Genomic DNA, 20893 nt, shown 5'->3' on the forward strand with positions numbered 1-20893 from the left:
ACTGATGCTGGAACCCTTTTTCAAGAAAAAACATTGATGCCAGTTCACTGACCCACAAATATTTTCAACAAAAATACTCAAAGCCTATGTTTACAGGAACAAATGACCTGGAATCTCTTATACCTCTTGGTCCAGAGGTCAGATTGACTCATAAGACTCACTTTTCCATAGAATAACAACCACTTGAACTATGGTTGTTTTCTCATAACCCTAAGCCCAAACAACTTTTTAGACCCTCAGCTATATTCTAGGGATAAAACAGGGATATGATTTCAAAATTTGGACAACTAGAAGGCAACAACCAGTTCGAATCCAAAGCTTCTGGGCTATTCCAAGATCCCATCTCCACTTCACTTACTGGTGGAGGAAGGACACCCAGAAGGGTGGGAGGCAGGAGGCTAGATCTGGAGAAGTGGTCTGGCCAAGTGAATCAACAGAGAAGTGAGTCTTGGCTGACTGCCATTAGATTAGGCAGAGAGGGCAACAAGAAGGAGCCAGGGTGTAATTGCTTTCCTCATCCCTCTCCAACTCTTTCCTACTTCAGTGCCCAATCTGCCACTCGAACCAACTCCTAAGAGTGCAGCTGGCTGGAGCAAGACAATGAAGATGCACCAAGCATAGATAGGAATGGAAGATGGTGCTCATTACTAGACTAGTTTCCTTGGAAAAGCATCTGATGGAAGACACCCTAGTGCCAAGGTTAATTCTGATCCAAAGGATTGCTGCTCACCAGTCCTTGGTGACTCTTCTCATCAAAATACTCTAACAGTCTTGACCAATAGAAGCCCTCTTTATTAAGGACACAAATGAGTACTGAAGGTAGACCAACACTCCTTTTTTTTTCTTCACATACATCAGAGCAGTTTCTTTAACCTCCATGTGTCCTTCCTCACACAGTCGAATCTCACTTTTCAGAAACAAGGCCATAAGGACTGAGTAACAGGCCTGCAGGGGTCGGCGGCCACTACAGAAAGCAGAACACTTGTTTTAGCTAACAGCTCCACCTCTACCTCTCCCGCAATCTCTACCCCCATCTCTGTCTGACCATCTGTCAGCTCACAGTGCAGGAATACAAATTACTCTCATGTTAACCTGAGAAAAAATGTAATCAAGCAGGTGAGTTGCCTTGGGACCAGAGAAGCCAGAAGGAAGCTGGATAAAAGTTTATTCTGATGTCAAGTAGGAACAGATTATGGATTTCTTCCTTGTTTAAACGTCTTTCTGTGTTGTTACATAACTTGAGTATATCAATCTTATTTCTAGTCTAACTTCATGTGTGTCTCGGTTTTCTAAGAAATCATAGCACATGTCTATACTACCCAGTAGTGCCTGACAACTTCAACGGCTGCCATACCGCAATCACACTTGTCAGGATTGTGGAAGTGCAACATGGATGGGAGGAAAGCTTTCATAGGCAGGGAGATTCCAGATTTCAGACTCCAAGGAGCTCTTCAGCCATGATTAAATTTCCTGAATCTATCTGAACTTGGATTATCCCAAGGTCAAACTGTGGATGACAAACTTGTCTAATAGGGATACTATGGGCAAGAAAAGAGAATTTGTGGGTAAAATGCTTGGCAAGGTTTACATGACTATCATGGTGACTATTATTATTACTATGAGCATGGTTTGCTCCCATGAAGACAGGTCTCAATGAAGAGCAACTCTAGTGGCCTGAGAAAATCAGATCAATTTCTCCAAAGTCTCTGATACTCAATGTCCCACAAACCAAAACATCCCTTCATGGCAACTTCCACCTCCTCCTCCCATATTCACTGTTACTGTGCGTGCTGAACGAATTTCCCTTATGAAATGAGAGAGTCTATTGTTCTCACTGACTCCTCCTCCACCCTTCTTAGCAAATCCAGCACCAGGTTCTATTGTTCTACTTTTTAAATATCTTAACTCCATCTGCCTGCTATAACATCAATTCAGGCCACCATTAACCAGCCCCTAGAAAAGATGTTCCCAACCTGCCGCCCCTCCCTCAGGCTCTCCCTCTGCAATCCACCCTCCCAGTTGCAGCTACAGTCATAATTCCATAGCACAAACATGATCATGCCTCTCCTTTACTTCCAACAATTCCTCTTGTCCCCCCAAATGTAACCTAAGTCATGGGGCTGCTATGGATTCCTGACGCTCAGCTGTATCCTTGTCCTCCATGCTGCAGCCATAGTGTACAACTTGTAGCTCATCAATGAATCACGTCTCCTTCCCTTTGCAGGGATCACATATACGGCTTCTCCTTTCTCAGAATATGCCTTTATATCTCTTCTTTGCCGGCTATCTCATTCTCATATTTTAGGTGTCAACTTTGGTGCTACTTCCTCGAAGAAGTCTTCCCACCTGAGAACTGGGCTAAAAGCCTCTCCTGTTCTGTATGCAAATATTTATGTATTTATCTCCCCCACTGGACTAAGAGCCATCTGAAGATAACATCCATTTTGTTGTTATTGTCATCACTATTGTCATCTTGAGACATCCCTCAAATAGCAGTTAACACAAAACAGACATTCAAATATTTGTTTACTGAATAGATGAAGCAACTGTCCCTGCCTGGTATGAGGAATTTCTGGTTAAAGGTGGCAGTGACAGTGAACTGCCCAATAGCTAAGCCGACCCCAAGTACAGTCTCTGCAGCATTGGCAGCACCTACCTAGGATGGCCACCACTTCGTCATCCTGGATCACCTCCAGGGAGCCAGAGACCACAAAACAGAGGCTGTCGACACTCTCTCCTGCATGGTAGATGAGGTCCCCTGGGGCACAGTGCACCGTCTGGAACTCCATGGCAAGGGCCCGCAAGCAGCCATCGCTGGCCAGTCGGAAGGCCGGGTGCTCCTTGAACACCTTGCGGTTCAGGTGCACACAGATGTCAGCTCTCATGTCCTTGGGGCAGATCTGCAGAACCTGGCCAAGCACAAGAAGAGACAGCATGAGGATTTTCACTGTGACCCCAGCCCAATGCCCTCAGCCTCCCGGGGGCAGATGTAACACCTGGGAAGCCAGACAGACTGAATTCTTCAAGTCAATGCCCCTACCTGCCTGGAGCATTCCACAGAAGAGAGAAAAGGGTCTGAAACAGTCCAACCTAAATGCTTAGGCCAAGGAACTCAGAATTGGAGCTGGAAGTTTGTGGAATACCTCCAGACAAGTGGCCAGGGAATGCCTCACTGAGAAGGTGACCTGCAAGCTGACTCCTGCCCAATGAACCAGAGTGAAAGGGTGTCATTACAATAGCAAAGTACACATACAGGCTCTGAGGGGCAGAATGGATGAGGCTCAGAGAGGAAGCCAAGCACCAGAGACATTCAGGGTATGAGGGGCCTTTGGTTTGATTCTGATCATGACAGGGACATACTGGACAACTTTTGTCAACAGGGAATAGTATGAGCTGATGGATATTAAGAGCAACAGCCAAAGAGTGGCTCACACAGCTCTGACTGCAGCATGGCAAGAACAGAGCAAGGAGCCCAGCAGGTTCTTCCCACACTCATCCAGGTAAGGCAAGAAAGGCACTCTGGATACTGGCCTTTGAGAAGGGGCCAAATGCAGAGTGAATGAAAGAATTTTGACTGATACATAGCAGGAGTCTATTTATAGGATGCAGCATTTTGATGTATGCATGATACCTGTGTGACTATCAAATCAGGGGCATCAGCATGTCTATCACCCAAAACAGTTATCAATTCCTTGTGTTGGGGACATTCAAAGGCTCTCTTCTGTACAACTGACAGATTAGACAAGTAAATTCATTACCTAGGAGAAATAACATCTAGTGCCATGTTGTGCTGTGTGGTGACTGCAAGCTAGAGAGTGTATTTTGATGACATGATCCATTGATGGACAGAATATGGAACATAGGATATAGAAACAATTTTCCTGAGCACTTGCTGTGTGCTAGGTACTCCTAAGCACTTTAAAATCCTTTTCTCAATTAATCCTAAAGTACAGAACAATTTATGCCATATAAGGCATTATTCTAGGACCTGAAGATGTTGTGTTGAAAAATTTTCTGTCCTTAAATAACTGACCACCTAGCACAGAAAGAATAGGAGGAGGGTTTCAGCACAGAGTTAAGATTCCCCCCAACCCCCGCACCCATATTGAGGTATCTGGCTTCAAATCCTGCTTCTTTTCTTGATTCTTTCTTGTCTCTTGGGAGATAGCAAGTAATAGTTTAACTAGTTGGTCCCCTACCAACCACGTGAGAGATCCAGATGGAATTCCTGGCTCCTGGCTTCAGCCCGGCTCAGTCTCAGCTGTTGTGGGTATTTAGGGAGCGACTGACCAGCAGATAGGAGACCTGTATCTGCTCCTTTCTGTATTTCAAGTAAAAATTAATTTTAAATAAGAATAACCAAGACTTAGTGCTGTTGAAGAAAAATAATAAGGAAGAAAAGGCGGCTATAGAAGGACCACAATTTGAGCATTTTAAAAACTCAAACCTGGCTAAGCTTGCCAAGTTGCCACGTAGAAAACAGCAAAGCTGGGATCTCACAGTATGGAGCTTGACTCAGAGCCTCGGTTAGATTCCAGCCAAAACAAATAGGCTTGTAATTTGACTGGCATCACCTTCCTAAGTAAAATAGGAACTCTGAAAGGCCACAGGTGTCTCATCTTCTGAAAAAGTGAGAAGCTTGTGGGATAATGGTTTAAGCCATCACTTGTATAGCTTGCATTCATATCTCATGTCAGAGTGCTTGTTTAAGACCCTTTCTTTTTCACTTTTGATCCAGCCCTCTACTATGTACCTGGGAAGCAACAGATGATGGCCAAGTACTTGGACCCCTATTGCTCATGTGGAAGACCTGGATGGAGTCCCAAGCTCTTGGCTTCAGCCTGGCCTAGCCCTGGCCCGAGAGTTTGTGGGCATTTGAAGAGTGAGCCAGATACAAAAAGTGTGTGCATGTACTTCCTATCACTCTACATTTCATGAAAATAAACACATTATTTAAAATAAAAATCAAGGGTCCTGCATAAATGCACATAAAATTTGGGTTTACTGTTTGTAGGCAGATATTCAGGGAGCGCCTAGCAGTTGGGAACCAAGATTTATTCTCCAGGTGAGTTCACCTTTAAAAACGTTTGGTTTTCCTTGGGTTGGGCTTTTGCTGCGAGTGATTGAGGCCTGGCACAAACACAATGTTTTATTCATGGCATTGCCCCTAGAGCTGACTGATGGTGCTGTGTGAGGCAGCCAGGATATTGGGAGTGGACAAACCACACACTGTCATGGCCATCGGTCATTTCCACCTACTGGCTCCACTCTGGGGTGGGTGGGTTACTCAGACTAAAGGAGGAAGGAGCTCAGCTCTGCAAACCCCCTGCTTTTCTGCGTCACCTTCCCCTTCTGCTCCAGTTCCAAGTAGGGACCACCCTTGTTATTCACCAGTGGTTTCACTGGCCACAGGAACAATCTGCAGAGCAGGCTAGTGGAACCTCCCCCAGGCTGAATGGGAAAGAGACAGAGCTAAAAGAAGGGCAGATCAGTGTTCAGGCCCAAGCTTCAGCCCACGTTACACAGAACACCTGAGGCAATATTCCATTCTTTCCTTGGGTCTTCAATTGGAATGTGACTCTAGAATTCTGGGATTCCATGCCTGTGACCTCTCATTTTTTATATTTTCAAAGAAACGACCGGCTTTGAAGGTCATAAGGTCATAGCTGAAAGACTCTTGGATGTCACTGGGTCTTGAAGGTCAGCCAGCTTTCTTGTATTTCAGACATGGAAACTGATTTTTGAGAGACAAATGATGTATTCAAGGTCAGCAGTTAATTACTGATAAAACCAGAACATCCCAGCACTGGGCCCCTGATCAAAACAAACCATTCTGTTATTGAATGGATAAGAGGGAAGCCAGGGAGAGGCAGGGAACTACAAGACTGATTCTCTGCCAAGCAGTTGCGTGCCAGGGTTCCTGCTGGAGCAGCAGCCAGCTCCAGCCTGGCAGGGCTTGGCAGGGGGTCTGCCACAATTGAGTTCATGGCTACTCCTTCTTCCATTTGGATCAAGAGAGGGAACAACTCCCACAGCCTGCCAGGAAAGTGAGGCAGCAGAGGGCATGGGTGAAGGGCATGATGACCATGCTGTCTCCCATGGGCAGCCACCCCGCCCAGTCTTTTAAAGAGGGTGGTGAAAGGCTTTTTGCCAGAAAATCAGATTTATAAAGGCATCCTAGTGCCTGGGAAGAGGAGCCCCAGGGTAGAGAGAGATCAAAGTTCCTTTCTGCTCTACCAGTTCCTTGGAACCCACAAAATCTACAAGCATTGTGGAAGAGGAAAAGCAGAAACAATGGGCACAGCTGGGGCAGGTGGCTGCAAAGCCAGGAATTAGGACCAGCTCCAAGGCTGCCCTGCCCACCGGAAAATTAGTACAGCTCCATTTGGCTTCATCCTTCTCCCCTTGAGGACATGTTTAAAATCAGACATAAAGGAACTTAAAAAAACAACCAAAAAAAGCACTATCTTGGAAATCAGATAAAACTGGCTTCGAAGCCAGGGTTTGCCATTACTTCTGATTGGAAGCAGTTAGTAAAATGAATTAGGTTTCTTGTTCTCAGCCCTGCAAAGACCTGGTAGTCAACCCCTTCCCCAACGTTTTTCTAAAACCTCAACAGGAACCATGGTAGGGGCCAAGAAAAGTAGGAGAAGCCAAATACAAAAGGACTTCAGCAAGATCATGGAAAAATGAATTTTAAAAGATAAGTTTACTTTTGTGCCACAAAAATTTGGAATTCGTGTGTCATTTTTTCATAAAATATGTTTTCTATGAACTTTTCAAAAATAAACTTGTTTATTTGACAGGCACAGGGAATGGGAGACAGAGAAAGAGAATGAATGCTCCCATCTACTGGTTCATTCCCCAAATATCCTCAAAAGCCAGTCCAAGCTGAGGCCTAACTTAGGTCCCAGAACTCAATACATATGGCCCACAGTGATGACAGGAACACAATTACTTGGGCTACCACTACTATTAGCAGGAAGCTGGTATCAGGAACTAGAATCAGGGATGCAATCCTCTTAATATGTGTCTTATCCACCTGGTCAAACACCTGTCCTCCATGACCTTTTGGAAGACCACTCATATTTGTTTTTATTGCATGTTCAAGTGGCACTGGTGTTACAGGAAAGATTCAGCAAGAAAAAATAATGTCCCTTTTGAGGATCAATTAAACTTAGTTCAATTTTTCCTTCTAGACTTTCAATATTCTCAACCAACTGTTCTACTAGAAGATGATCAGGAGCATGGATAGCCAACTCCCAAGCCAATTGAATTTGACATTGCATGAATTCGTAGGTTTCTGCCAGAGTGTTATCACAGCTTTCCTCACTCTCTCAAAAGGAGACTGCAAATAAAGGAAGAAGATGAGGTTAAAAAGACAGAGGCAGAGAAAAATATTCTCTTCTCTATTCTTTTTGGTATCTCCAAATTTTCTTTAGCTCACTAAAATATATCTAGAATAATGCAATTTGGTGTATAGTAACAGGGTTTTATCATTCCTTCCATTTTATAGGCAGGAAATTGGATGCCTAGCAAGGGCAATAAGCTAAAGCCAGGGTCAAGTTTATTAGTCCATTAACGACTAAAGCACAAACCATGGATTGCCATTTCCCAAACTAATGTGAGGAATGGGATTATCTGCGCATTTGTTTAAAATACCTTTCTGCAGGACCAGTTCTGTGGGGCAGCAACTTAAGCTGCCACTTGCAGCACTGGTATTTCATATCAGAGTTCCAGTTCAAGTCCAGCTACTCAACTTCCAATTTAGCTTCCAGCTAATATACCTGGGTAGGCAGCAGAAGATGGACCAAAGACTTCTGCCCTTACCAGCTATGTGGGAGAACAGGATGGATTTTCTGGCTCTGGGCTTTGGTCTGGGCTATATCTGGCCCTATATTCATTTGGGGAATGAATCAGCAGCTGGAAATTCTGTGTCTCCCTCTCTGTGTTGCTTCTTCAAGTAAATAAACAATCTTTTAAAATAAATCCAAATATTCTCTCCCTGCCTCTCCAAGTTCTCACACTATCAATGTAATCTAGATGGAACAAGTGAGGTGAGTAAGGAAATCACCTTGGATATATATTTTAAAGGAATGTCAAAAAACACGGTATCAAGATAAATCATAGGTTATTGCATTTTTAAAAAATTCAAGTTCATGCCAAAAAATTCATGAGGAACAAGATATCAAAAGTCTGAACAAAGACAAGATGAACATCATGGTTACAACAGTAGAGCCTGGGGCAAAATGAAAACCAGGAATATTTATTACTCTATCCTAGTCACAAGCTAATGTCTATCATCATCTAAGTTTGGAAAATTCTGCCCTGGACAGTTGGCCTGCTAGTTCTTTAGGAGACACAGCTGCCTCTCCAGTTTCTTAAATAATGGCTTTTCATTGCTAGCTAGCCTGGAGTAAGATTAATTTAGAAGCCACCTAACCCCCTGGACAGAGACCGGGAAAAGCAGATCTTCAAGGCACAGCCAGATATGAGAACAGCCCACCCTGGGACAGCAGCGCCAAGTATCTGATCTGAGCTCCTGCCCTCCTTACCTTCTCTGTGTCGATGCCTCTGGACATGGACCAAGTGGACACGATATAGTCCATGACCCGCTCACTCAATCCTTTCGGCACCTGGTAGAGCTTCAGGAAGTCCCGGACACTGTTGAGCATCTCATGGTATCTGTTGGTGTTGGCGTACATCTGTTGGAAAATGGTCGTCACGTTTCCGAAGATGGTGGCATAGAGAAGTGCTAGAGGTGAGGAGGAGGACAAGAGACAGCATGTGATTGGTGCCTGATCCTGGAGCCCTAAAGGACCAACCTGTTCAGAGCAGTCCCCAGGGCAGACTGTCCTGACCCTCCCAGGTCAACCTCCTACCTGGAGCCTCTGGGAAGGGGATCCCAAGAAGGTGTCCTAAGAGGAAGCCTGTAGTGCAAACACATTGTGTGGATGGGAAAACGCAAAGCTGCAAAAGGTTGGGGGCAGAGCTAGGGTATAGATGGTGGGGGTTATACTGCTTCATTTTATACATTCTTTGTATAATAATTTTTTTATTCTTTATTTCTTTCATGAGAGGCAGAGTGATGTACAGAGAGAAGGAGAAGCAGAGAGTAAGCCCCCATCCACTGGTTTATTCTCCAAATGCCCGCATTAGTCAACAATGGACTGAGTCAGGCCAAAGCCAGGAGTTGGAAACTTAATCCAGATCTCCCATGTAAGTGATAGGAACTCAATTACTTAAGCAGTCAGTTAGAAGCCAGAGTCAGAAGCTAGAACTAGGAGTCAAATCCAGACCCTCTGACATGGGACACACATCTTAACTACTAGGTTAAATATTTATATTTAACCACTAGGTTTATATATTCTTTTCATTGGCCTGATCTGAGCTATGCCTGGAACCACCCATTAAATGTGTGCCCTTGTGCTTCCCACAAATCCAAATCGATCAGCAAACAATCTTTATCAAGCTCTGCTACATGCCAAACACTATTTTACCTCCCTGGGACAGGATGGCAAATAAGACACTCAGTCCTTCTGCAGTAGGCTGACAGACCTTGAATGCATAATCACAAGTAAACAACAGCAAGTCTGCAGAGGGCAAAGAAGGATGGGTTATCCCCCTTCTTCACTTTCTGCTAAGTCCTTGCTTGGTACTTATGATTACATCTTTGATAAAGCCTTGCTTCGTATTTTCTGTTAATACAACAATCTACTTCACAGTGCTGTGGCCCTGGGGGGAAGAAGCATGGCTTTTACATGATGAGAATAAATTCAGGATTCCCCTGAGACATAAAAACTTGGTCCAATTGTTACCGCTGCATCCCTTATGTTTTTGTCTGCAAGGAGAAGCAGGATATCACAAAACTCCACCTCCTGTCCCTCTTATTTGTTGTCAAATGTTGACTTCAAGGGCCACTGCTTTCTCCTTTCCATCTGTCACCACGAGGGTACTCGTGACTCACTAGGCACATTTCTGGGAGTTTGTGTCACACACCTTTGCAGTAATACCCCTCTTCCTTTGTCTGTTTCCTGAGGATATGAGGAGTTTGAAAGCTGACTCCATTCTCTCCTTGCCATCATATCCCTAGGCTGTAATTCTATCCTAGTACTTACAGAATGTCAAAATAGTAAATTTCACAAGCCTTTGCTTTGATTGTTTTTAATGAGTTGATAAACTATACATGCTTAAGGTATATGATCTGTTAAATTTTGACAAATACGTACACCCATAAAACCATCACTACAATCAAGATAGTGAACATATTTGTCACCTCCAAAGGTTCTGTCATGCCTCTCTGAAATCTTCCAGCTCCCTCATCCCCACTCTCCATCCCCCAGCAACCACTGATCTCTTATGTCCTCCCAGTTGGACTAGCATTTTCCAGGATTTTATATATAAAGAATCTAGTATTTTCTTTCTCTTGAAACATCTTTACTAAAGATGTAATTTAAACATTGTATAACACAGATCCCTGCAAACAAGCTCTCATGCAGAACCTATAACACAGGAGCTAATACCACCAAGTCTCAGCTTCCTTACCTCCCTCAGTCAAAGGAGTCCTTGCCCTAGTTTTTGCTCATTTGTTTACATTGTACATCAACCTCCTACCTAAAATTAGCTCACTGAATTAAAGCAGTGGGATAGTAATCACTGGGACTCTGTTGGTCATTTATTTCTCCAATAGACAGTGTATGGAAATTCCAACAACATATGGGAGTTCCAGACCCAGAGCTGAAGGTAACTGCTACAGGCATGTAACCACAGGCCTTTTGAAGCCCATTCCATTACAAAGAACAAAGCCAGTCAAGAAAGGCCACCAGCATCACAGACCTACCATGAACTTGAACACAAGCTGACCATGCACCTCTCAGAACCCAACTTCAACATATAAGTAACTTTTCTAGGAGCCAAAAGATCAAGTGAGAGGGCACAGCTTCTTGCTCTGCATGGAAGTCACAGGAACTCATAAAATACACATAGATTCTGTCTATCCATCAAATAATCATCCCCATTATGTAAGTTGCATCCTAGAACTAAACCACCTGTCACAATCACAATTTCACGTTGTGATGACGTCTGAAATGTAGTTCTACCGTATCACCATATCATTTGTTTAACAAGTACATTAAAAATTCAGGACCGGGCCCGGCGCGGTGGCGCAAGTGGTTAAAGGTCCTCGCCTTGCACGCCCGGGATCCCATATAGGGCGCCGGTTCTAATCCCGGCAGCCCCGCTTCCCTTCCAGCTCCCTGCTTGTGGCCTGGGAAAGCAGTCGAGGACAGCCCAAGGCTTTGGGAACCTGCACCCGCGTGGGAGACCCAGAAGAGGCTCCTGGCTTCGGATCGGCATAGTATCGGCCCGTTGTGCTCACTTGGGGAGTGAATCATCGGACGGAAGATCTTCCTCTCTGTCTCTCCTCTCTGTATATCCGCCTTTCCAATAAAAAAATAATAAAAATAAATCTTTAAAAAAAAAAAAATAAATAAATAAAAAATAAAAATTCAGGACCATTCCATCGTCACAAAGACCTCCTTTGTGTTTTTGTGGTATCGCACTGACCCCAGTCCCCACAAGAGCAATGGCCTTCTTTAGTATCTCATTAAAAGAATGCATTTAAATAGATTCATTATAATACCATGACTTCTGAGATAGATTTTTTCTTTCTATTAAATGCCACTGAGACCCATACAAGCTGTTGCACATATCAATAGTTCCTATCTTATTACTGACAAATACTCTCCTGCTAGAGGGAATGAATCAGTCATTTCCTTCAGATTATCTTACTGAAGTTTTGCAAAGGGAAAACAAAAGAAGGCAAGATTCTAGGGGTCCATGAAAGGGGCATAAATCTACCTGTAGAGGATTGTAAATGAGGATCAGAAAGGGAGCTACAGTCCTAGGCATCAGGGAGTGTTGTGAACAAAGGAATTCAGACATAGGCAAGACCTGAATAATACAGATTTCAGCTAGCTCCTCTACACTTAAAAAGAACATCACATAATGGGGTGGGAGCTCTGGCCTCCTCCAAGGCAGTAATAATCTCTAGAGCACCCCGACCCCATCCTCCCAGGGTATGAGGGGGTTGCTTTGTTCCCAACAACTCTGAGCCCAACTCAGAAGTCTGTGTGGCAAGTCCTGTCTCAGCTACTTTCTGATCCACAATGGAGCACACTTCACAGGCCAGGAGCAGAGGTTCTTTTCTTAGGATGGCTGCCAGAAAACTAATTTAATCTCAAGTCTAAAACAATACTCACACCAGATCAATAGGGTAAGAATAGCTCTCTCGTCCACAATTTGAAAGCCAGGCAATAAGGCTGAGACACTGACACACCAGCCAGCCAGCCAGCCAGCCAGCCAGCCAATGCAGTGACGTCAAGCCTGGGGCTGCTCCTGTCCCAGCCTGCTTCTAAAGCATTCTCAAAAGGTACAGGTCCTCAAGAGAGACTTATTCAATGATTATGACTACCATGAACTGTCATTACTTTAAAACTGGACAAATAAGCTCTCAATGCTCCTTGCTTGGTTTTATATGTAATAGGATTACATGTTTTATGTGCTGGGAAAGGAACAATTTTGAGATGTTCTAAATTTAATTGCAAAGGCCAGAGGGTGGGAGGCAGGAAGAGACCAGGAAACTCGAAATGCTGACATCCATTGGCTGAAACCAAGCAAATGACTGGTGCCACATTTCTGAAACTGTTAAAAACCCTGATGTAAAAGCCAGATTCCCATACCCACTGCCTCCAAGTTGATGTATAAACTTTCTAGACTACTGACCCCAACAGGTACTTCTTCCTACATACAATCCTCGCTCTGCATGATTCAGCCCCTAAAGTACATCCCATCTAAGTTCAGGGTGAACAATTCACGCTTTCATTCCACCAACTTTTCTTCATAGAAACATGCTCAGTCTCAGTTCCAACAGCCATTTAGCCTGGTTGCTAGATGTGGTCTTAGGTGGATCAAGGCTGAATCCAGGTATCCCACATCGGGGGCAAGAATCCAGTCACTTAAGTCATCATCACTGATACCTCCCAGCATTTGCACCAACAGGAAAATGGAGCTGTGAGGTACAGCTCAGCATTGAGCCCAAGTACTCCGATAGGAGACGAAGGCCTCCTATTTGCTACACCAACCCCTTTTACTTCACAGAAACCTGGGCCTCCAGGGTGTGGAATTACTGATTTATACATTTATTGAATCTTTATAGAAGGCAGGTTATCCTTAAATGTTCAAAACTGAACTAGGAAAGACTGCTGTCACCTCAAGAAGTATGATGTGGTATGGGAAGGAAGGCAATGAGACTGGCATGGTCAAGAATGCAAAACCAGACTGAAGCTCAGAGTAGAGGGAATGCTTCAGTCTGGATTTGCTGAATTATTCCATTTGGGGAAAGACAACCTCTCGATTCCAAGGCAAAATACTGGTTTGGACAAGAGAAAGCTTTTTTTTTTTTAAAGAGATTTAGAATTTTTTTTTTTAAATTTCATTTTATGACAGTTTCATAGGCTCTGGGAATCCCCCAACCCTTCCACAAAGCCTCCCTCCATATTAAATTCCTCCTTATTGTTACAGTAGTACAATTCATAACCAGTCATGATTACTTCATTGTGGGCATGCACCAGATAGAATGCAGCACCTTATTGACCAAATTCAAGTTTCATTGTTCTGAAAGTAGAGCTGGCAGAATATCATCCCCTCCCAAAAAAAGCCACTACACAAATCCAACAATAGGAAGAAACATGGAAATTTACAACATCATGAAGTTAATTAACATGGTACTGAGTTCTCAATGTTAGAAAATACAAGTTCTTAACCACATCCTGTAACTACTTCATTAATTCTCAATTTTAGTATATACACAACCAGCTGCTATAAACCTTAAAATGGTTCTAGGGTACTATTCAATGGTCTCATGTCTATTTTCATTTTTATATTTAGCAGTTTATAGTATTGAAGCATGATTTTTACTGAACTTTGCAAATTTTAGGATAGTCCAAATAGGGTTATAACTCTAACAAACCATATATTAACAACCTGAGGAGTAGAACAGTTTTAGGATGGGTATGCAGCGAAATCTTCAATATCTTAGTGAGGAGTAACTGATCTTTGTGTCCTACCTACTAAGGTATATGGTAGTCTAAGTTGGCTTTTTCCTGTCTGTTCTAAGCTTTTCTTATTAGTCTCTGTGTATCTGATCTAATTTTGGGGGCTCCAGAGCGACCCTGACGGTCATTACAAGAGAGGGTGGGAAGCAAAAGTAAACTTCCTGCAGGACTCGGGAGAGGCGCTTTCTTTGGTCCTTAGTAAGAGATTTAGAATTTTTATGGTATCACTGCAAAAGCTCTTGGTCCTACCCAATTGAAAAAATAAAATCTTATTCCATAGACTTTCGTAAGAATGAGATATGGGGACTATTAGGGAGTAGGGGCTGCAAAATGCATTGCTCCACATTTTAAATTGTTTGTATTTTAATCTGTATGACAAACACACTTGAAGGAGTTAAATGGCCTGATGTTGTAAAAACTTAGTCCCTTCACTGATTTTTTAATCTGATTTCTTGCTCTGCAGAAGCACCAGGTTTTCATTGAATCATTGACTATTTTACTCTTTATTGCCATCGTTGAATATCATGCTCCAATTGTTATGGTTTAATGTTTCAATTTGAGGCATTATGAGTTGTCCCCTGAGAACTGGCCTCTTTCCCTCTCCTTACCTCCCACCGCACTCTCATTTCACATCCCTTTTCCCAGGGGTCTATCCTCCAACATGGGTCTGTCATGGATTTGATCAATATCAGTATTTATATTGTCATGACTAAGAATGGTATTCACATTGTATATGCTGATTATATCCCCTTCTCTCCAATTATTCCTCCTATTCTTAATGGTCAATTTTTTTTTATTTACTTGATTTGCTGTCACTGAATTGACTCCAACGTCTCTTCTAAATAAATCTCTTGCCAATATATTAAAACATTTACTTACCAATTGTTATTCTTTTTAATCTTTCCTGGAGGGTTCTGAACTGCTCCTTGCTAGCTGCAAATTTCCTCCCACCCACATCCTAGGGACTTGCTTCACTTATTCAGGACAAAGTTCCTTATTAGTGCCTCTCTCCTGTTTCTCTTCCCGGTTTACTCCTCCTTCCTCCTCCTTTTTGATGTTAAGACATCATGTAGCAGCTTTTAGAAAAAGGATGTATGGGATCATATTTTTTACATTTTAACAGATTGGCTATTCAGTTATTTGCTTCACTGAGTGTAGAATGGTAAATAAGAGATCACTTTGCTGACCATTTTGGAAGCATTTCTCCAGTCTTCTGCATTTGAAAGGTCAGAACCAGTCACACTCTTCATCTCACATTGGCTTTTCACATATAGAAATTCTTTACATGGAGTTCTGAAAATTAATCACAATGACCATTTTGCTATGGCTCCATTTTTATCTGTTGTACTAGGTTTTCAGCAAGTTTTTTTAATCTGCCAATGTGAGCCCTTTATTTCCAGAACATTTTGATGGGTTATTTCTTTGATAATTTATTCCCCTGTATTTCTCTATTTCCTTTCCTCAAGCTTCCTGTTTTTCAGGTGTTGGATTCCTGGACAGATTCTAATTTTAATTTCTTACTCTTAGCTTTTGATCACTTTGTATTTCTTCAAGGGGCAGTACAGTGGCATAGCAAGATAATCTGCCTGTGGCAACAGCCACTCATAGGACAACCATTCTACTTCCAGCTGCTCCACCTCTGATCCACCTCTGTGCTAATGGCCTAGGAAAGCAGTGGAGGAGGGCTATGTCATCGGGTCCCTTAGTTCACATGGGAGATCCAGAAGAAGCTCCTGGCTCCCAGCTTCAGACTGGCCCAACCCTGGCCATTCTGGCAATTCAGGGAGTGAACCAGCAGATGAAAGATTTCTCTGTCTCGGAGGAGGCTTGTATCCCAACCCTGAAGACTGCCAGATCCTCACCAAGGAGCACCGAGGACTACATCCCAACTGCCAAGGAGACAACGGGGAAATGGAGTGCCTTCAGAGGCCAAGAACTCTGTGGTCACCCACCCCCATTTGGATCTACCACATGGGATAGAAGAAGCCCAACTCCTGCCTTGTAGGATCCAAGGTCATCGTAATGAAAACCAGGAGCACTGAGCTGTCTGCAGAAACAGTAAACTTCCTTCAGAATTACGGAGAGGAGCTTTTTCTGGTCCTTGCCTGGTTCCGACTTTGGGTCCCCACCCTTACTGGCAATGACCATCACGATCACTCCGGAAACCCTTCAAAACAAACAAACCAACCAACCTAGAATAGAGAACAACAAGGAAAGCTTAGAAACAGACAGGAAACGGTCAGCGAGGATGCACTTATAACTCACTGGGTGGGACACAAAGATTAGTTACTCCTCACTAGGGTATTGAAGATTTCTCTGCACACCCCTCCTAAAACTGTTCACCTAAACTGTTGACATATGTCTTGTTAGAGTTATAGAATTAGACTACCCAAAAAACAGCCAGGTTCAGCAAAAATCATGCTTCAATGCTATAAACTGCTAAATACTAAAATTAAAATAGACATGAGACAGCTGAATAGTAATCCATAGCCATTTTAAGGTGTATAGAACCTGGTTGTATATAAACTAATAATTGAAATGTCAATGTAGAAGTCACAGGATGTGGTTCAGAACTTGCATTTTTTTTCTCTTTTAACATATTGGTTACTCAATACCATGTCAACTAATTCCATAATGTTATAAATAGTTACTGATGTAATGTCAGGGCTTTTAATTGATCGGGATGATACTCTGCCAGCTCTACCTTCAGACCAGAGATAGTCTCCCCAAGAAACCGTTGAACTTATCTGGACAATAAGATGCTGGACTTTATTCTTGGTAGATGCTTGCAATGAAAATTCAACTGAATTTGAACTGTGGTAATGCAACAAGGTGGAGGAATCCACCATGGGGGAGGGGAGTGGGGGGTGTGGGGGGAATCCAGTGCCCATAAAACTGTGTCACATAATGCAATGTAATCAATAAAAAGAAAAGATTTCTCTGTCTCTCCCTAACTCCGAGGTCAAGTAAAAAATAAGTTTTTTTATTTTATATTTTTTTCAAATTTATTTTAGGATACAGTTCCAAAGACTCTGAGATGTCCCCTTTCCACCTTCTATTCCCCTTGCCCTACTGATTTTACCTATATTACTACAATAGTATAGTCCTTCAGCAACAGTCATCAGTATGTGGTTTAAGTGTATCTTGATATTGTAGGTGTAAACAATAGCATAAAGTCCAGGATCCTATTGTCAAAATACATTTAATAGTCTTATTGGGAGTCCATCTTTGACTTGGAAGTAGAGATACATATTGCATTGTATCTTCACAGCTCAATATGCTAATCTATTATACAGTTTCTCTAGATGACTATATGTTCATGCATGTTTACCTACAAAAATACAGAATGCTTCACAAATATACATGTCATCCTTGTGCAGGGGCCATGCTAATCTTTATATTGTTCCAGTTTCAATACTGTGCCAAAGCAAGCACAGCAGTTTTTTTTTTTAAAGATTTATTTTTATTATATTTTCATTGGAAAGGCGGATATACAGAGAGGAGAGACAGAGAGGAAGATCTTCCATCCAATGATTCACTCCCCAAGTGAGCACAACGGCTGATGCTATGCCGGTCCGAAGCCAGGAGCCTCTTCCTGGTCTCCCACACGGGTGCAGGGTCCCAAAGTTTTGGGCCGTCCTCGACTGCTTTCCCGGGCCACAGGCAGGGAGCTGGAAGGGAAGCGGGGCCGCCGGAGATAGAACCGGCGCCCATATGGGATCCTGGGAGTGCAAGGCGTGCAAGACCTTAACCACTTGCGCCACCGTGCCGGGCCCAGCAGTTTTTTTTTTTTTAAAGTATTTTCATTTTTAATTTCCATAATATTTATAACTTTAATTTTTTTTCTCAGAATGTTCCTTTTTAGTAGTATTTTGTTCTATTTTTTTAAAATGATTTATTTTTTTTTTTGGAAAGTCAGATATAAAGAGAGGAGGAGAGACAGAGAGGAAGATCTTCTGTCCAATGCTTCACTCCCCAAGCAGCTGCAATGGCTGGAACTGAGCCAATCTGAAGCCAGGAGCTTCTTCCAGGTCTCCTACGCATGTGCAGGGTCCCAAAGCTTTGGACCGTCCTCGACTACTTTCCCAGGCCACAGGCAGGGAGCTGGATGGGAAGCAGGTTGGCCAGGATTAGAACCAATGCCCATTTGGGATCTGGGCACGTTCAAGGCAAGGACTTTAACTGCTAGGCTATCACGCTGGGCCCAGCATTTTGTTCTATTTTATGTATATAATATCTTCTCATATCCTCTGAGGCTTATCGATGATATGGATATTTTTAAAGGTTTCTTCTCTTTGGTTGGTCTTTCCTTGTTTACGTTCATGTTTGTCTTTTACATTGGAAAGACATGGAAATTTGGAGCCAGCATGGTAACTCAATAAGCCAAGACGTTTTCTGTCACATTGTCATACCGTATCTGAGTGCTGATGCAACTCCCAGAAGGTCCTCTTTCAATCCAGATCCCTAATATCCCTGAGAAAGCAGTGGAGAATGGGGCAAACTGGATGGAGCTCCCAGCCCATCCAGCTCCAGCCATTGTAGCTGTTTAGGTTGTTGATCAATGCATAGAAGCACTCTCTTGTTCTCTTCCACACACATACACAAGGAGAGGCTCTTTCCTTCAAATAAATACACTTTTTAAAAGAAATACATATAAATCCTGAAAGGCCTGCTCATTCTTAAAGGTGAAGCCTTAGTGATGAGAATCTTGTGAATGTACAAGTCTTGTCAACTCTGAAAACTCACTTAGGGAGGTCTAGGGCTGTGTTGCAGTTTGAGATGATCCACTTTAGGATGTCCTTTTGGACTGCTGGGGTTCCCTACCTAAGACTCATTCTCCTGTCCAGAGAATGCTTGCAACAGCTGGCAATTAGGAAGGAGAAGGTTGAAGGGCTTGGCTTCCCCAACCCTCTCCCCTGACCCAACCTCTACTTCCCACTGACTGCTGTGTTCCTCTCTGTCCCTCTAGAGGAACTGCAGAATAAACCACCTTTATCTGTAGGGAGTGGGGCAGTGGCACAGACACATGGGAGAACAACTACACCTGGGGTCTAAAATGCTTCTTTAATGTTCAACCAGCCCACCTGTCCTAGTCCCATCTTCACCCTCACTTCCAGAAGTCCTTAACGCTGTTGGGGCTTGCATCTTCCAGGAGTTCTGGAGTAAAGCACATTATTCAGATGTTTCCTGTCACCCCAGAATTCAGCCTCACTGAATCTACCAGTCAATCACTGCTCTCCGGCTTTCTTATTTTTTTTACTGATGTCTCTCTTCTCATCAACTTTGTCTAAATGGATTTGCACCCCAAGGCAATCGTGCTTTGCTGTGGCTTTAGTGGGGTTTCAGGAGGGATCAGATGCAAACATGTGAGCTCAGATAGCTGAGCCTAACAAGAACAATGGTAATGGTTTGCAAAGCCTAGAATCACTAGCTATGGCCCATCTCAGACTGAAAAAATCATTTCCAAGCCTTCAAACTCAAGATCTCAGAGCCAAATAGTAACAATTAATAATAGCCTCATATCTGAGTAGGTGTAATCTCCATCTAGCAGATAAGGAAACTGCAGGACAAGATATGTAAAAACAGTTTACAGCAAAGCCTGCACCCAGGCATGACGTGCATGACTCTAGCACCACATTACATCCACTGAATCACCTGCTTTCAAATGTCTCAGAATCACCAGAGGAGAGGACCTGCAAAACAGTCCTTGGGCCTGGCCTCCATGGTGTGTGGTTCGGCAGGTCTTGAGCAGGTTCACAGAGATTGTGTTTATTTTTTTCTCTCTCAAAAAATTGTTTCACTTGAAAGGCAGAGTTACAGGAAGAGAGAAAGAGGGAGGGGGGATAGGACGAGGGAGAAGGGGAGAGAGAAAAGGAGCTGGGGAGAGAGAAAGAAAGGGAGAGACAGAAGGAAAGGGGAGAGGGATAATAAGAAGAGGGGAGAGAGGAAGAAGGGGAGAGAGGCAAAAAAGGAAAAGGGGGAAGAGGGGAGGGGGAAGGAGAGTGAGGAGGGAGAAGGAGACAGAGATCTACCTACCTACCTACCATTCTTTGGTTCACTCCCCAAAAAATGCCTGCCCTGGGCCAGGCTAACACTAGGAACCAAGAGCTCCATCCATATCTCCACAATGGGTGGCATGGGTCTATGTATTTGGACCATCTTTTCCTATCTTTCCAGGCACGTTGGCAGCAAAGCAGCAAGCCCTCAACAGGGGATCCAATTTGGGATGCCAAGTGGCAGGTGGTAACCTATCTCTTCGCACTACAACACCAGAGAATTCTAGGTGACATTGTTTCTGCTGGAGACTCAGAGGCAGGAACTATGATTTTCCACCTTTTCTTCAAAGTTCTTGTTCGGTCATAGAATATGTTCTCCAACCATGTGAACACAACATTAGTTTGTCACTGAGTCTTCCAAAAGGAGGTTGGTTGGACTGTCCACCAATTACTTTTTCCAGAAAGATCACAGGAAAGGGATGTTTATCTATTTAAAACCTTTTTGGTAAATGTGGACTCAAAGATTTTCTTTCTGTTTCTCGCCTACCCCTTCCTTCAACTCATAACTTGGTTACCCTGAGGCCTCACAGGCACCAACCAGCAAGAACTGTAGGAGTTCAATCTCTGGTTAAAATCAGAAAGCCACTAAATTCCAGCATTCATTAACAATATGCCTTACTGCTACTTATTTTAAGGAGAATTAACTTCTTCGTGATTTTGGCTGAAAAAGAAAAAAACAAAGCTTCTAATCTTCTGATCCTTACCTTCATGTTAGCCAGCCAT

At 43.2% G+C, this 20893-nt stretch overlaps 1 protein-coding gene and 1 non-coding gene across 3 annotated transcripts in view; both read right to left on the minus strand.

The window, feature by feature from the left end:
* The window catches only part of KCNH1 (potassium voltage-gated channel subfamily H member 1), a 312341-nt gene that overhangs the window by 81068 nt on the left and 210380 nt on the right, over nucleotides 1–20893 (minus strand). For both annotated transcript variants that reach the window (XM_040985617.1, XM_040985616.1), the window contains exons 8-9: nucleotides 8556–8755; nucleotides 2657–2909 (exon numbers count right to left, since the gene is read on the minus strand). In XM_040985617.1, coding sequence (XP_040841551.1) covers nucleotides 2657–2909; nucleotides 8556–8755 — 453 coding nt within the window. The remainder of the gene's footprint in view (nucleotides 1–2656; nucleotides 2910–8555; nucleotides 8756–20893) is intronic.
* LOC121160133 lies at nucleotides 17450–17551 on the minus strand. Its single transcript, XR_005884494.1, has one exon. It is a non-coding gene; the product is annotated as a U6 spliceosomal RNA (small nuclear RNA).

The sequence above is a fragment of the Ochotona curzoniae genome, unplaced genomic scaffold, assembly GCF_017591425.1.
Source record: "Ochotona curzoniae isolate NIBS_2020 unplaced genomic scaffold, NIBS_Ocur_1.0 contig_430, whole genome shotgun sequence".
NCBI classification, from domain to species: Eukaryota; Metazoa; Chordata; class Mammalia; order Lagomorpha; family Ochotonidae; genus Ochotona; species Ochotona curzoniae.